This window comes from Schistocerca piceifrons, chromosome 4, assembly GCF_021461385.2.
Source record: "Schistocerca piceifrons isolate TAMUIC-IGC-003096 chromosome 4, iqSchPice1.1, whole genome shotgun sequence".
NCBI classification, from domain to species: domain Eukaryota; kingdom Metazoa; phylum Arthropoda; class Insecta; order Orthoptera; family Acrididae; genus Schistocerca; species Schistocerca piceifrons.
This window is the reverse complement of record NC_060141.1, coordinates 38,342,300-38,358,105: the sequence shown is the minus strand read 5'-3', so window position 1 is coordinate 38,358,105 and position 15,806 is coordinate 38,342,300. Positions and strand designations below refer to the sequence as shown.

General features: G+C 39.7%; 1 protein-coding gene across 2 annotated transcripts in view; it reads right to left on the bottom strand.

Annotated features, from left to right (window-relative positions):
* The window catches only part of LOC124796341 (titin), a 1,000,763-nt gene that overhangs the window by 104,307 nt on the left and 880,650 nt on the right, over window positions 1-15,806 (bottom strand). For both annotated transcript variants that reach the window (XM_047260475.1, XM_047260476.1), the window contains one exon: window positions 6,012-6,206. In XM_047260475.1, coding sequence (XP_047116431.1) covers window positions 6,012-6,206 — 195 coding nt within the window. The remainder of the gene's footprint in view (window positions 1-6,011; window positions 6,207-15,806) is intronic.

The following is a 15,806-nucleotide window of genomic DNA, read 5'->3' as shown; positions in this document are numbered from 1 at the left end:
GGATCCACCTCCTCTTCCTCAAAATCACCCTCTCCAAACCTTCCAGGAATTTCTGACTTCCAGCCTTGCCTCTCAATCCTTCTTAAAAAACCTTAATCCTACTCCCAACATCACCACTGCTGAAGCCCAGGCTATCCGTGATCTGAAGGCTGACCGGTCCATCGTCATTCTTCCGGCGGACAAGGGTTCCACGACCGTGGTACTTGATCGTCGGGAGTATGTGGCTGAGGGACTGCGTCAGCTTTCAGACAACACCACATACAAAGTTTGCCAAGGTAATCCCATTCCTGATGTCCAGGCGGAGCTTCAAGGAATCCTCAGAACCTTAGGCCCCCTACAAAACCTTTCACCTGACTCCATCAACCACCTGACCCCACCGACACCCCCGCACCCCTACCTTCTACCTTCTTCCTAAAATTCACAAACCCAATCATCCCGGCCGCCCCATTTAGCTGGTTACCAAGCCCCCACAGAACGTATCTCTGCCTACGTAGATCAACACCTTCAACCCATTATGTGCAGTCTCCCATCCTTCATCAAAGACACCAACCACTTTCTCTAACGCCTGGAATCCTTACCCAATCCGTTACCCCAGAAACCATCCTTGTAACCATTGATGCCACTTCCTTATACACAAATATCCCGCACGCCCAGGGCCTCGCTGCGATGGAGCACTTCCTTTCACGCCGATCACCTGCCACCCTACCTAAAACCGCTTTCCTCATTACCTTAGCCAGCTTCATCCTGACCCACAACTTCTTCACTTTTGAAGGCCAGACATACCAACAATTAAAGGGAACAGCCATGGGTACCAGGATGGCCCCTTCGTACGCCAACCTATTCATGGGTCGCTTAGAGGAAGCCTTCATGGTTACCCAGGCCTGCCAACCCAAAGTTTGGTACAGATTTATTGATGACATCTTCATGATCTGGACTCACAGTGAAGAAGAACTCCAGAATTTCCTCTCCAACCTCAACTCCTTTGGTTCCATCAGATTCACCTGGTCCTACTCCAAATCCCATGCCACTTTCCTTGATGTTGACCTCCACCTGTCCAATGGCCAGCTTCACACGTCCGTCCACATCAAACCCACCAACAAGCAACAGTACCTCCATTACGACAGCTGCCACCCATTCCACATCAAACGGTCCCTTCCCTACAGCCTAGGTCTTCGTGGCAAACGAATCTGCTCCAGTCCAGAATCCCTGAAGCATTACACCAACAACCTGACAACAGCTTTCGCATCCCGCAACTACCCTCCCGACCTGGTACAGAAGCAAATAACCAGAGCCACTTCCTCATCCTCTCAAACCCAGAACCTCCCACAGAAGAACCACAAAAGTGCCCCACTTGTGACAGGATACTTTCCGGGACTGGATCAGATTCTGAATGTGGCTCTCCAGCAGGGATACGACTTCCTCAAATCCTGCCCTGAAATGAGATCCATCCTTCAAGAAATCCTCCCTACTCCACCAAGAGTGTCTTTCCACCGTCCACCTAACCTTTGTAACCTCTTAGTTCATCCCTATGAAATCCCCAAACCACCTTCCCTACCCTCTAGCTCCTACCCTTGTAACTGCCCCCGGTGTAAAACCTGTCCCATGCACCCTCCCACCACCACCTACTCCAGTCCTGTAACCCGGAAGGTGTACACGATCAAAGGCAGAGCCACATGTGAAAGCACCCACATGATCTACCAACTCACCTGCCTACACTGTGACGCATTCTATGTGGGAATGACCAGCAACAAACTGTCCATTCGCATGAATGGACACAGGCAGACAGTGTTTATTGGTAATGAGGATCACCCTGTGGCTAAACATGCCTTGGTGCACGGCCAGCACATCTTGGCACAGTGTTGCACCGTCCAGGTTATCTGGATACTTCCCACTAACACCAACCTATCCGAACTCCGGAGATGGGAACTTGCTCTTCAATATATCCTCTCTTCCCATTATCCACCAGGCCTCAATCTCCGCTAATTTCAAGTTGCCGCCACTCATACCTCACCTGTCATTCAACAACATCTTTGCCTCTGCACTTCTGCCTCGACTGACATCTCTGCCCAAACTCTTTGTCTTTAAATATGTCTGCTTGTGTCTGTATATGTGTGGATGGATATGTGTGTGTGTGTGTGTGTGTGTGTGTGTGCGAGTGTATACCCGTCCTTTTTTACCCCTAAGGTAAGTCTTTCCGCTCCCGGGATTGGGATGACTCCTTACCCTCTCCCTTAAAACCCACATCCTTTCGTCTTTCCCTCTCCTTCCCTCTTTCCTGATGAGGCAACAGTTTGTTGCGAAAGCTTGAATTTTGTGTGTATGTTTGTGTTTGTTTGTGTGTCTGTCGACCTGCCAGCACTTTCATTTGGTAAGTCACATCATCTTTGTTTTTAGATTTACTTAGTATACCCCTATATACTGAATCAACACTTTGTATCTTAAAGGCTGTTAGCAAAATTTCATTGAAACTGTGGTAATTCTTTCACAAAATACATGAATCCCAAGTAATGTGGTAATTCACACTCACTGTTCAATTCTGTGATTTTGTTCGTGACTTGGAAATGATGCACTGTGCTACATCCACATCCAAAGCCAACTTGTTTGTTTTTTGATTAATGTCCAATGTTTTCTTTAATTCAGTTGTTTGTAATGTGCCAATTTTTGGCATGATTGTGTTCCCACCGTGAGTGTTAAGGTTGATATTGGCCTTGCCAGAGATACTGGGGCGCCGAGTTGGTGGCGAGTGGCCCTCTGGCAACAAGTAGTGGAGGGTTAGAGAGTACTGAGTGAGAAGGACAGAACGGCAGAGTGTTGGGGTCCGGATGGTCCGAATTGTCATTAATAATATTGGCACTCTGTGGTAATTACTGATGGTGAAACAGAGATGCTTCGGAGTTCAACGCTGCTGTGGAACGATAAGCTGTGGGCTCTGCAATTGTATGGACGCAATTTATGCTGAGCTGTGGCCAATGTCGTTTGCGTGTGTTTTGCCACGGCAGATAAACACGACAGTTTGGGTCCAACCTGAACACTCTGTACTGTAGCATGTTCACCCGCAATAAGGATGTCATGATATTGGAGAAGAAAGCAGTGGAATATGGTACGTGTATTAACCTTCAGTGACTTCTACGGTGTTAGTTTACTTAACTGTGTGGAGATTGAGCAATAACTATCATTTTTCAACGGAATTTACGATTGTGTAAAAGTGTGGCCAATGCTGGATGGGCATTGTCATAAAGTTATTATATTTCTTACTTGTGAACACGATTTTCTGTTATCAGGATTACTCATTGGACAGATTTGAAATTGTCAGTTCTGTGCTGTAGTTCAGCGGGTTATAAATACTGCCAATAGACAACTATGCTAACAGTGAGTTTTGGATATGTTTTTATATCTGTGTGTTAAATGAAAGTGAATTTTGAAGTTTGTAAGGTACCTTTATACCATTACGATTCTGTAAGTTTTTATTTGGAAGTGATGTTGTTTGCTACTGTTACTGGTTGATAATTTATTACCTGATTAATCAAAGGAAAAGTTATTTAACCAGTCTTTCTATGAAATGTTTTAAGTCTTGTTTTTCAGTGAACTATTATTAATAAATTACATAAGTATTGTTGTGAAAGCAGTTATTGAAGGCACCCATCTCCATGGCCAGTTGGCAACGGGCATTGATGGAACATTAGGGGACTAGAGGCTGTTTGTTAAGCTCTGGCAATGCTAATCCCATTGTTTGTTGTTGTTGTTGTTGAAGTGTCTAGTCGCCCCTCAACCAAGTACTAGTTCCGCACATAATCTTACTGAATATCTCATACATTTTGGAGAGAAATCTGACAGGTCTATTCTTAGTCTTCCTGTTTGTGATGCAGAACGATTATAGCTTAATTTCTTTGGAATATCTTCATAACGTAGAGCATTTCCTTTCTTAGTACCTCACTTGGCTTTATATACTTAATTCAAAAATGTAATAATCTTTGTTATTAACTATTGCCCACTCTTGTGTAGCTGATTGTTCCAGCTGAGATTTCATTTTCATTTTTTCCCTCCCTCCCTCCTTCTCCCTCTCTCTCTCTCTCTCTCTCTCTCTCTCTCTCTCTCTCTCTCTATGCTATTGGCATAAATATCCTTGCTAAATAATTGCCTCATTTGTCTACATTTGTGTAACCTTTCTTTGATAATTTAACTGAATCTACTGTACTTTCCTATTCATAAATAAATTCTCAGGATCAACATTTTTTATTTCCTGCCTCCATCTTATGAGTTTATGATCATTTGTAAATAAGTGCTTGAGGATCATTAGTGCTGCACAATTTCTTTATTGTTTAATACAATGTAGTCATTTTCATTTTAGTTCCATTTTTCAGTTTCTAATGAATTAAAATGCCCAACTATCATCTTGCAGTCATGTTTTCTATTGTTTATCAGTTTCTGTACCTTTTCATAATTGTTTCCATAAAAGTCTTCTGTGTACGATGCCACAGCGTATTACTTGCAATATGTTACAGTTCCCTCCAAGCTCGCAAAATGTGACACTCGCTCAACCTAAGCTCCGAGCAGTTTGCCACTCCTTTCAAACTTTCTCTAAAGTATCCCTCTTTTACTCCTGAGGCAGGAACTAGTACTTCTGTGAGCCAAGATTAGCATTTACATTTTCATACATGTCTATTGGCAGTGCTGGAATCTCATCTCCTCGAGGAAAATAGTGGCCAGTCATTCAGTCTGTTTGTAATTTTGTGGTTTTGTCAAGTGAATTTTCCTTTTGATACTAAGACGCTTAAGATAAACACTAGTAATACACTGACGTGGAATAGTGGTGCAAAGATGACACAGGTGTGTTGTATGCGCACCACACTGCCCCTGTCAATTGCAGTCATATAGGAGATCTTATGAGAAGTGGTTGTGCAAGTGGTTTGTGTAACATGAAACACTGTCATGAGCCGGGTATGGTGGTCGGTGCCCAATGGGTCGGAATTTCTATTTCGGCAGTGGCGCAGGAATTTGGTTTCACACATTCAGCCATGTCCAGGGTGTGTTGTGAATGGGTGAATGAGAGTGTCACAGTCCACCACAGATGAACTACTGGCTGTCTAGCCACCCTTGATGACAATGACCATTGAAATCTGAGAGGGATCATCAATAAGGACAGAAAGGCAATAGTGCAATGAATCATGGCTCAATTCAACACAGGAAATGCTACACACGTCTCCCAGAGGACAATCTGTAGGAACATGGGTTCCTTGGGGTATGGGAGCTGGCACTGCACATGGGAGGCCCAGTGTATGGTGCAGACCAAATGAATCGATTGATCCTGCCTGCCAAGAAGGTGCAGGCCAAGGCAGTGGTGTCTCTGTTATGCTCTGGGGTACATTTTTCTATTATGGAATGGGGCCCCTCGTTCTTCTGGAAGGGACTTTGAATGGTCCATTGTATGCTGAGCTCCTGGGGGACCATCTCCACCCATTTTTCGCCTTCCATCATCCTGACAGTTCTGAAGTGTTTCAAGATGATAATGCGTTGCCACATCGCCCACACGTCACCCAGGAATGGTTCCAGCAACATGCAGGGGAGGTTCAAAGACAGAGAAGACCACCCTGGAGCCCAGATGTGAACCCCATGGAAGGCAGGCTCCGTGTCATGGATCCTGCAGCCACAAACAGACCAGAACTGGCTGCTGCTCTGCAAACAATTTGTTGTCAACTGTTTCCGGAGTAGTACCAGGGACTTGTACACTCACTTCCATGGTGTGTCACTGCAATCCGCAGGGGGGCCCCACGCGATATTAGGTGCCTATCCCGTGACGTTTGTTATATCAGTGTATTTCTTTTAAAAATTCTCATGTAGAGTATATTTTAAATACTAAATTTGTGAAACTGGCCAATGAAATTGATTATGAAATTATGTCTAAAATTATTATAAATACACAATCAAATTGTATTTTAAGCATTTCAAATTTTGAGTTATAACAGGGGGAGCGGGTGAAACGAGAAGAAAGGGGAAGATAAGCATTGTCTTACCATACTGGGATGCTCTAGACTCTTCTCTATATGCCTGGGGCTCTTTATCACCATTTGTGACGGCAGGTGTAGCTGGTTTCAGGATAGACTTGTCTGGTTTAGTCACTTTCATATCTGTTATGATATCGTCCACAAACTTTTGTGTTCTGGACTTAAATGTGCTCGTCATTTCACTCATGTGTTTTGATGCAATATCTGGAAGAAGTAAATACTGAAAATTAGCTCCATGATACTAACTTACACTATAGATCATGTGCATTCCAGAGCATGTTGTTTCCAACAAAATTAATGCACACAGTCTTTCATTTATTGCTTTTACAACTGTAATGGTTTTCTACAATACAGCACATACTACACGGTGGAAAATGAAAGAGTGGCAATATCCAAACAAATAAGAGACTGAGTTATTTTGATTTTTGCAGCTCTCAACTGAATTGTTATCTGTAGTATAATTTTTTACAATTACATGAATCTCAAAAATTTATGAGTAAGCAGATGAAGAACTCCATTATGCTCAAACATACACTAACTGTTAGTTCATTTTAGTTAGTTACATGTTTCAAATACCACATTTACAATAAACATTATGATACAGAAAGTGTCAACTGACCATTCTCTTTAAAAGATTCAGTGCAATTGAATGGCTACAAATTAGCCATTTACAGCCTTGCAATTCATTACTTATTTCTCTTCAATATGTCCTCACCAGCAAAGGAATTGTTAAGGAGGGAGAGCTTCTATCTGAATTGGAAACACCTCTCCGGTGTGGCAAACATTTGCACAGAAATATTAAATTATTGCTGATTTCCAAATTTTCATAGCAGAAAGTTATTCTCGCAGCAAAAATAGCTCAATATAAACATTTTAGGACATGTACACAAAGTTTTTCAGTTTTCATCAGTAAGCATACCTAAGAACTTATTATTTCTTATTAGTTCAATAAATTAATTATAAGTGGACAATTTTGACATTATAAAACTGCATGAGTTGAGTACTTTTCCAAAGTTTAAGGTTAATCATTTCATATCAGACCTGATAATGACTTTCATAAAAATAGAATTTACTAAATTATCTCTGAAGATGTGTGTCTCTGTTTGGTTTACAGTAGACACTTTTTCTTCCAGAAAAAGGATTAAATTAATCTTCTGCTTAAAATAAAGTAGGATGTTATTAAAACAGAGCAACACAAACAGTAACAAGTCCTTGGTCAAATGCTGCAGCATATCAACTATAATTGCTCCATATGCTGGAAATAAAATTACGTTAACAGCCTGTTCACAGTGTAGCGTCTTTTTGTGTTTGGTTTCTTATAACATTATGATAGTCACAAAGGTCTCAGTAAGTCACATGATGCACTGAATGGTGATATTTTATAATTAAAACTGTGATATATGACTGAAAAAATAGTCGTCTCAGTAATCATATCATTCATTAACGGTACCTAACTGCTTGTTCTGGCTAAAGAAGCTCTCCACATGTTTAACATCCTGACATATTTCACAAGAATGGCGAATGTTATAATGGGTTTGACTTATCATCATTATTAGTGTCAGTAATCAGTATGAAACATGCAAGCTGTGTAAGGAGGAACAGATGCAGGAGTCACCTGGTGAGAGCAGTAGGATAGTTTGTGTGTACCAAAAGGCTTAGAGTACTGCATCAGAAATTACTATTAACTACAGTTTTCCAGACTGTGTACAACATTCAATTAGAAGAACTGACACATACTAGACTAGAATTTTGATGAGGGACTGACACATATTAGACTACAATTTTGATGAGGACTGGGTTGACAGCCTTAGCGAAATTTTCCAATGAAATCATTCTGCTTAGCAGCCTAAAGCAAAATGACATCATTCACATATTAGACCACTACTTTTGAGTTATAAGCATACAGTATGTACACTAATATTTCATCCAGTGTCAACAGGATTTTGAAACAGAAAACAAGTTCAGTCTGCTCTCTCTCAACCACCAAACCATTTCTGTATCGACATATATGAACATGCTCAATGGTCAGCAGCAAAGACACAAGAGAAACATCATAAATTGACAGTGGCTTCAATGTTAGATTAAATCTCTATTGATTTATCTAAACCTAAATGTAACAAAGGTGTTATGAAACATTAGACAATATAATTAGTCTAACAATGGTGCAAATATTACAGCATTCTCTTGGGGCAGTGGTTTAAGCTTGAAAATGTTAACACATCCCCCCCCCTCCCCCCCCCCCCCCTGCCTCACACAACACACACATGGGCACAAAAAGGCACACAAACAGAAAACAAGCAAATGGAAGTACTACAAGAAGAAATTACAAAAATAAAACTGAATATTTTGAAAAATTTTGAAAACTGGTCTCCTAAGCAAGGAACACAACTACAAGAAAAGAATAGGGTTGGTGGCCCCCTCCACCTGCCTAATGTATCAAGAGGCTAGTATCCTCATAACAGTAAACATTCTAGTCACAAACACCAATGATGCTTCAGGCGTAGGATTTGATGTATCTATATGCTGACTAAAGGTATAAAAAGGAATATGGAATTTTTAATGTACTTATATTTGTCATTTGGAATGTTAAAGGGCTAAATAGTAAAAGAAAATTACTTCCAAAACACCTGTAGCTAAGAAAAATCAATATTTCAACTATAACTGAAATTAGGAGGAAGGCACTGGGAATAAAGGACATGTCATTGTGATATATTGGGGCACTTCCCAAAAAGACTGGTCTGTAAAGAGCTTAGGTCTAATGGCAGACAAAAATTGGAATATACAAATTAAATTTATGACTACCTCAGTGAAAGAATTATACCATCAGCCTTTACTGGACAGAGCAGCTATCATTCTGAATTTGGTGTATGTACTAAGGGATGGTAAAGAAGATTCTGGACAATATTACAACCAACTGCACATTGTTATGGTGCTGGAAAAGTACTGGATGGCACACAAATAATGGAAGGACACACTCTGGGATTTGATGTTCAAGAGTGTTCTACCAGTCACTAGAGAGTTAGAAGTACAATTTGGGAGATGTAAGAAATTGGACTTACATAATAGGAGAATCCAGAGGAAGAAGCAGAGGTAATTCAGTGTGCCTGTGACAGGGATATTTTTGAGGAATATAGATTGACAGAATTTGGAGACTGCAAGGTTTTCATGAAATACTGGTTGGCTTTCATTGGGGAGGAATCCATGGGTTAGGCAGCTTTTCAGGAATAGGATGTCAGGCTGAGATTTTCTAAGGATAGATATGTTCTTTTGAATTAATGTGGGTTGCTGGAGAAGCTATCAACCAGAAATCAAATGCAGCTGTAGGAAGAGGAAATGAATATAATGACATTGAGAATGATCACTGGGGTAAACACTGTAAGAAATGGAGATAAACTTAAGAAGTAACAACTGGAAGTAAAAATGTAAAATACAATATTGAATCCAACACAGGAAACATAAGAATAAAAATGTGAAATGACCACACATAAATCTGTGAAAAACTATTTGAGAGATTGGGAAACAAAATCAATATGGAAATTACCTTGTGGGTTGTCAGGGTAATTCTCCCATTTGAAAATTTTGTTATGTGGAATCCAGAATCAAGTATCAGTTACAAGAGCAGGAATGTCAACAAGGACTAACACTTCATACTGAAAGAACATATATTGAGCACAAACAAAAGTACACATAGAGCTGAACGGTTTCCCTCACCAGACCCTGATCCTGGCTATGTGCAGATAAAATGATCTAACAAGTGAAAATATTCCACCAAAAAATAAGTCCCAAAACATTCCAGAAATCACAAATGTTTGGTGACAAACAATTGCAGGAGGTGAGACTCAAAGCAGTGAGCCACGAATTGCCAGCCGACATTACACAATGGTGGATGATTTGAATTGTGTCTCCTTGGTCGTAAAACAAATTTTGGAATGGACTATAGCTTCTTGGATCTGGATCTAGTCAGTGGTCTTTCATATGGTGGTGCTGGTAAATCCCGAGATTGTGGGTGTGTTGTCATATCTTCATGCTTGCTGCAATGTTCTGATTTAATTGCTTCTGCCAAGGCACTGCAATCATCAGCACATGTTCACATTTCTTTTATACGAAACCCTTCCTGTTGCTAAGCATACAGCATGAGAATGACATGGAAGGTGTCTCTGTTCTTTTTCTTTCTAATGTACAGTCATCATCCTCAACTTCAAACACAATGTCTCACAGGCAACACTGGATTTAGTACATGCCAAAGAAGTGCTTTAACTTTTTTTCTGATAGTCTGACCTTCTGCACAGGTGTAAATATATACAGTAGATGAACTAGACTGTAAGTCATGTCCCTTATCCCAGATCTTAAACATCCACTTGCATGCTAGTTGTCTTGCTTCTTCATTTCGATGATGAGCTGTTTGCTGTTTTATTGCTCCTCATTCCAGGAGAATTTGGTACCTCCTGGCAGCAGTTCTTGTAGTGCCCATTCCTTGCAAATAAAATCCTTTATGAACTGTGCATAGTAGGACCACATTCCAAGAAAACCTCTCACATTAAATATGCTGAGAAGTTGGAAAACTTGTTATGGCTCTTACTTTTTCTGTATCAAGTTCTTACTGTTTCCAGATCATGGCAGAATATTTCCATAACTAGTTGTTCAAGATTTTTATTTTTTTGGTAATGAAGAGGCACATTTTCAGATATATGGAAATATTTCAACACAATTGTCAAGTGGCTTAGATGCTCTTCAAATATCTTAGAGAAAGAAATGTTGTCCAGATAGCAAAGGTACATCACCCATATAAAATGTTGAAGCAGGTTGTCCATAAAGTGTTCAAATGTGGCTGGAGTGTTGCACAGAGCAAACAGCATAACTTTGAACTCATAAAAGCCATCAGGTGTCATGAAAGAAGTCTTTTCTAGGTCACCCTCATCACACTCAATCTGCATATCCATAGTGGAAGATGACTTCACATCATTGAAGTAGTTCAAGTTATCACCAATTTGTGCCAATGAGTAGAAATCCTGTGTGGTTATTTAGTTCAGCCATTGGTAATCAACGGAGAAACACCATGTGCAATCTTTCTCCATCACGAGGACCATAGAGTAGGACCAAAGAATCTCCGACAGCTGAATGATGTGTTGCAGCGTCTTCTTTCTGAATGATCTGTTGCTTAGTTGGCGATACTGTTTAGGGTTGCACCTTTATTCCAAGTCAGTATTTGCCAAAAAAATTGATGCAGAATGACCAACACTCACAGAAGTTGTTCGTCTGTCAAGCTAAGACTTATTGGCAGCTACAGTATATCCCTGCTTTAACATTCCCAGAATTAATGTTTTCCCACTGTTTACGACATTTTTTATCAGTCCTGTCATATTTCCTATGCCCACAATGTTAATTTCCACCCAATTTTGCATCAACATATTTATAATTTTCCCACGATTTACGCATTACAAAAAAATGATGCTGACATGATGTTGGCCATCAAGTAGTGTTTACAAATATTACATGGTTAAGTTTCTTGACACCAGGCCACTCCATTCACAGATTTGAACCAGTAAACATGTAAAAGTTGGAACAATTTGTGCCATATCTCTGGCCGCTGCTAAGATCTACTTGGTGTGGTGGCTGATTGGAGTAACTGCTGTAGGTTCATTCAAATGAAGATATCATGACCAATCACAACCATTTCCAAACTGCCTCTACTGTGCAAACGCAGTTTTGTGATGTGATCATTGTGACACCTTTGTCGAACCATATTTAGCACGTTTTGGTGTATGGCCACTTGGAGCGCTAGTTGACATCGTCATTCACTTTGCGTTGCTCAAACGATTTTAGTGCCGGTTAAGTATTTTATTCATGCTGAGCAAAATATGTTTCGAGAATTTATTCTTGTTGTCAATTGCAGTATTTACGTATGTATTTTTTGTGATGTTACACAAACAAACAATGTGAGTGATAGTTTATGTGTGTGTGTGTGTGTGTGTGTGTGTGTGTGTGTGTGTGTGTGTGTGGTACCAATAATTTGAATCCTTCAGTACGATTATATTTAAGTAGGAATGCGCTGCTTTTTTTGGACACCACATCTTAAATGAAGAACAAATGGCTCATCAAATTCACTGGTACAAAGAAATATTAAAAGAATCAATGATGGCACATCATCCTAAGCAAATAAAATAGTAAATGTGATAAAACTGTAATTTATTGCTGCAATATTCCAACAAAATTACAAAACCATACATAGTGTTTCAAGATGAGTAAGCACCTATCTCTGTTCGAAAATTCTGATACACAAAAAGAGAATTTCAGCACAAAAAACCTTGGTGCAATCTCAATACCACTCCATTGGACACTGCCACAGGTGAAGAAAGGAGGTAATTTTTTACAGATGAAGATCTCCTACTAGTGTATAATTATTGCTATTCCCTATTTTGAGGAGAGCTTTGGAATAAATGCTTTAATTAATAGTGTGAAAGAGTGAAGCAGGGCACTCAGTGTAGAAGAAATCATTTTGACAAACAAAATAAATCACTGTAGTTGTAAAGCATGCCTAGCAACCTTTGTGACAGATAAGATATTTTCCACATCTTTGCCAGTTACCCTTCAGAAGTACACAGGTCTTACTAATAAACAAACCTATTTGAACACAAAATTCCTAAAAACTTACACCAATAATGTCTCGCACAATTTCCTCTCCTTACTGACTCTCCCAAGCAGTGCTCCCCTCACACCCATTCCCCACTCAATTTTTAGAAGAAAATTTCCTACTTCCTAATAACTCAGTTCTAAGTTTCCCAGTTCCAACAAGGCCATGAACAGCTGAATCAATTACTCTGTCAAGTCTATGACTTTCTCAAGTCCAGAAAAGATCACTCCTAACCAATATCCTCCACAAACTAACCAGATCTGCCTAGATCTACCTTGTGACATCTTCTTTACTTTCAAAATATCTTCTCAAACATCATGACATCCCCCAAGTACCATTCCTATCCGAAAGATCCTACCCTTGCAGCCACTCTCATTGTACAACCTGTTCTATATGCCTGCCTAATACTATTTACTGCAGTGCTCCACAGGAAATTCATACATCAAAGTCACTCAAAAAACTACACCATTCATTTACCAGCTAACAAGGCTTCATTTCTTGCCTTTGTACCTGGTGACAATGACAATAAAACTGGCAGAAATATAGGAAAAAAATAATACGGTTAAATTTTCAATCAATGATGATATTTTCAGAGATAAAGCTCAAACATGATAAGGACAGGAAAGAAAACTGACCATGACTTTTCGAAACAACCTCTCAGCTATTTTAAACTCCACTTCTCCACAACAGCTTAAGTGTTTTGTCAACTTGCTTGGTGAAGAAATTATACAAGTAACCTGGAGAGACTGGATAGAACATGTTAACAAAAACAAATCAACGGTCTGTCTTGGGAACATCAAGCACAATGTTGCTTAGTCTGCTCGACAGCGTGACTCAAGAGATTTTAGAGTCTGCTATACCTGTGGTTAACTTGCATTATCTCACCAAGTGCCAGGTTTTTTGAGCTCTAGATGCAAGAATCAACGCTCCAAGACGTCCTCTCATCCCATCACCATCCTGTACCCAGCATAAGTTTTTACTTACAACCTTGAAAGACATGAAACAAAGAGAGTGGTTGAGGAGTGCTGTAGCCTATTCCCAATGTTATTCAAAGAGAAATTATGAAAAGTAATTAAAGTTCAGATGGAAGAAATAAAAATTTAAAGGTTAACCAATGGCACTATAATTCTGCCATAGATACTAATGTTGAAAAGTATGGACAGTGTCTTGAAAACAGGTTGTAGCTGAACATAAATAAATGTAAAACAAAGGTAATGGAATGTAGCTGAATTAAATCAAGTGCTGCTGGGGGATTTAGAGTAGAAAATGTGATACTGAAAGAAGTAGATTAGTTATGCAGTTTGCACAGCAAAATAATTGACAACAGCAGAAGAACAGACTTTAAGACTACCGTATTTACTCGAATCTAAGCCGCACTCGATTCTAAGCCGCACCTGAAAAATGAGACTCGAAATCAAGGAAAAAAAAATTCCCGAATCTAAGCCGCACCTGAAATTTGAGACTCGAAATTCAAGGAGAGAGAAAAGTTTTAGGCCGCACCTCCAAATCGAAACAATGTTGGTCCATTGTAATATGAGACACAATTTAGGTCTAATCAATGACGAGACAGCTACAGTAGTTTGGTTCCAGTCGTAAGCTTAGCAGTTAAGCTTTACCAGGTTATGCGTCTGGCGGTCCGTCCGTATTTATACGGATACCCTTACTTTTTCACGTGCTTCGTCTGGTTTGAATTGATTGCTTATTTTTCTTTGATCTGATAAGCGCCGTTTTCTTTGTTATAGGTGTTTATGTCACTCTAAGCTGAAGATGCATTACTGTACTGTGTCATGTATTGTTTCTCGCATTCTGATGAGTGTTTACGGCCTGTCGCCGCTCGCGGCATGGCTTGCTTTTGTGCGTGCTACCGCCGCTTACAAACAAAAAAAGAGAGAGAGAGAGGAATCGTCTCATTAGCGAAATAATGCCAAGAGATCGCTATTTGTTGTTTGTTACAGTGCTTCTTTTCTTTGATAATGATCAACAAGAACCAAATAATAGACTGCGTATGATTGAAGATGTTCTGAACGAGAGTTAAGCGAAAAATTTTCTCCATTTGAAAATCTTTGCAGACGCCTCTTTAGTACATTACATTCTGCACAGAAATTAGTCATCTTAGATTTAAAAATCTAGTCACTTGCTGTGCTTCATTTCTGACTATATCACTATTACGCATAAGAATAATACGAATGTAAACATGACGTGATATGTATGTTCTTCCGCGTTTGCTGTTGTCTCACTCTAGTTTCATAGTTTATTAGGCAGACAGGATTTAAATGTGATAGCAGCAAACACGAAAGAATAAATAGCAAAATGTTTATATTCGTATTATTCTTATGGTGAAGAGAATATTGCATGTGATTCACAATTCATGAAAGTTCCTATTAGCAACCATCTCTTCTCACAGGTAGGAAAAAATTCAGAACGTAGAGTTGGCCATATTGACAAACATCCCAAACAGTTTTGCCAGTCGGATTTTCGTAGTACATTGAAACGCTACAACATTCGAAGATGAACAATATGGAATTTGTATTTACCTCGAGGGATAATGTATGAAAATGCAGTGGTCGAAACTCGGGGCGGAGGAAAAAGCTCGTCTTCCACCTTCTTTTTAAAAAAATTTATTTACTGACGCAGAGGTTTTGGCGCCACTATTTATCTTTGTGGCTGCAAAGCATGCCTGTGTAGCGCTACATGTATTCGACGGCAGAAGTTAGTTGTGGCTGCACCTACCAACATTTCTCAGAAGTTCTGCTTACTTTGCACTCGATTCTAAGCCGCAGGCGGTTTTTTGGATTACAAAAACCGGAAAAAAAGTGCAGCTTAGATTCGAGTAAATACGGTACATAAAATGTACACTGGCAATAGCTACAAGCAGATCTGAACTTCTTGAATCAGTTAAGGTAGAGGGAAGTGTCAGTGATCATAAGGCTGTGATATCAACTATGCTTACAGGTTTTACAAGAGATGTGAAGAAAGGTAGGAAGATATTTTTGCTTAGCTACAGTGACAAGATACAAATTGCGTTAAATATTCAGTGATGAGGATGAAGATGTACAGTGTAAATGGAAAAGAATTCAAAAGCATTGTTCAGTCTGTTTGGCGGCCACAAGTCTTGTGTTCCATAGACTCAGATATTGAATTCATGGAGCCTGTATCCATTTGGTGGAGATATG